This window comes from Notothenia coriiceps, unplaced genomic scaffold, assembly GCF_000735185.1.
Source record: "Notothenia coriiceps isolate Sejong01 unplaced genomic scaffold, NC01 NC01_scaffold00013031, whole genome shotgun sequence".
NCBI lineage: Eukaryota > Metazoa > Chordata > Actinopteri > Perciformes > Nototheniidae > Notothenia > Notothenia coriiceps.
In genome coordinates this window covers 8,296-10,442 of record NW_011345732.1, presented here as the reverse complement: position 1 = coordinate 10,442, position 2,147 = coordinate 8,296, and the positions used below count along the sequence as shown (strand labels likewise).

Genomic DNA, 2,147 nt, shown 5'->3' with positions numbered 1-2,147 from the left:
ACGATGATTACCGTTGTGTGTGAAGCATGTTGAGATGGCCCCACTGGTACCAGGCATAACATACCTCGGGGAGAGCGTCGAACGAGTAGCTGCGCCACCCAAGAGTAGACATGTGTGGGAGGCAAAGAGGAGAAATGCATACCACGAGACGGTCGATCAGTGTCTCGCGTGTTATCCTTGGCATGAGACTATTGTGTCTTCATTTGTGTTTAGATAGGTTGCCCTTACTTTTGGGGGTTTTCGGGACTCTGCAGTCAGACCGGCATTACGTGCACGACGGGGCACAACACTTAGCTTAATAAAACACTATCAAGGGAACGGGTATGTTAATCAGTAACATGCTTTGACATGCCTGAACCTGCTTTATAGGGATCAATAATAACCTTTTTTTGTGAGTTTCGTACGCGATTTCTCGCACCATCAAACTTCAATAATTGAAACATCCCACAGCAACGATTGCATCGACTCTATCTTCATGCGTTTAGTTCCTTGCTCTTGTAATGTTCTTCCCCTTTCCGCATCCTGGTGAGAGTTTAGATTATGTTCTGCATCACACCTCGGAACTGAGGTAGCACAATGTTGTTTATGGCGTTTCATTCTGTCTTCGCATGAGTACAACAGCGTGTGGGATATGTTTTCTGTGTCTTGAGGAACAATAGGATGTATCACTTCTCATCACTGTGCTGCGAACACTTCTTCTTCATGGGCGAAGTCAGTACAAATTATAACCACCATTCATCTAATCGTAAGTATAGTATAATCTCTCGGTTTTGGTTCGCTGTTCCCTAAAATATTCCTGCTGTTGTTACAAGATTCCACCCCTATCTTTTCTTAATAAGAGATGCTAGCGAACTCTAAAGATATTTTTTACCATATTTGATGATCGGTTGCTACTCTCACAGTCTTTTAGATCCACGTCCGATATTTCTCATCATCTCATGGGTGGCCATCTTACTTTTACGTACTTTTTAGTTGAGCACTCTTCCTGCCGTTTTTCATGTATCCCCTGGTATGAGAGTTCTCTCTCGTAGATGGCCAATTCGTCTAGATTTTAGAGCTCATTCAGTTCGAGATCAGAATTCTTAAAAGTTTTAAGAATTGTTCCTTACATGAGTTGATCTCGTTTCCATTATCACACTCGAAACACTCCAGTGCTCCATCTCATGTCGCTCTTGTTGTCCTACGACAAATCCATTCAGCTGTTCTTCTTTCTAGTATAGTTCTGCTCTGATATACACATTCGAATGTTGCACCTTGTGAATCAGACCCTCCCTCCCTTCCATTGGTTCGGTCTTCTAATCGGAAATTAAACTGCTGGATGTAACATTCCGGAGTTCCGTGGAGTCTTTTAACACTCAAGAAGTTCGTGCATTATTACTTATCCTAGTCACCCATGTGTCCAACACATGTTTTGCTCTCCATCTTTCCTCTAATTCTATGTTCTTCTATCTGTGTACTTGTTCAATCAGCACTGCCCTGGGCTGACCCTTCTTCATGACTTGTCTTCGTTCATACATGTGTTTGTCGCAGTCTTCCTTGCCAGATTTTTCATGCTGTGCCTTTGTCTGTCTACTCATCCGTATTGTCTGAATTCCCCACTTCTTAATTTCTTTTTCTCGTCCATTCTTGTTCGATTTACTGCTAACGGTCTAATTACTCAGGTTGGGCACAGCTTGAAATAATCCCTATACCTAGCCATGCTCTGTTCCAGCTCAGAGGATGGCGTCCATTGTCTCTTGAGGTGTTTCTCACTGACGTCCTGTGGGTTGTCTCGTTCCTTCAGCTGGGCAGTAACGTGGTATGATGCTTGAGATCAGTGCGGATTCTGGTGGGTCTCCGCGCTGCTCACTGAAGTCCATTCTCCGTTTAAATCCGTGGGCAGCCATCTGGAACGAGCTGCCGTTCTCCCCGTATGGTAGGAGGGAGTGCTCTAACAGGATGTGAGCACGCCGTTTTGGGCTGTGTTCATTAGCATCCGCTCGCTGCCTGTTCAGGCTCTTCACCGAGCTTCACATCAGGTTCAGACTCTTGCAGAATTACCGCTTTCTACATCTACACCTGAGCCGGATATATTATCTGAGAGCTTATCTTATTTTGCAGAGACATAAGGCCATCTCTCTACAGTTGGGAGAGTACGTGGTTTTTCT

The 2,147-nt window shown here is 44.4% G+C and overlaps 1 protein-coding gene across 1 annotated transcript in view; it reads right to left on the bottom strand.

The window, feature by feature from the left end:
• LOC104947773 (myb-like protein X) overlaps positions 1-1,859 on the bottom strand; it is a gene marked incomplete at its 3' end in the record, with an annotated part of 6,347 nt that extends 4,488 nt beyond the window's left edge. The window contains exon 1 of the mRNA XM_010773863.1: positions 1,753-1,859. Coding sequence (XP_010772165.1) covers positions 1,753-1,859 — 107 coding nt within the window. The remainder of the gene's footprint in view (positions 1-1,752) is intronic.
• Positions 1,860-2,147: the final 288 nt, after the last annotated feature.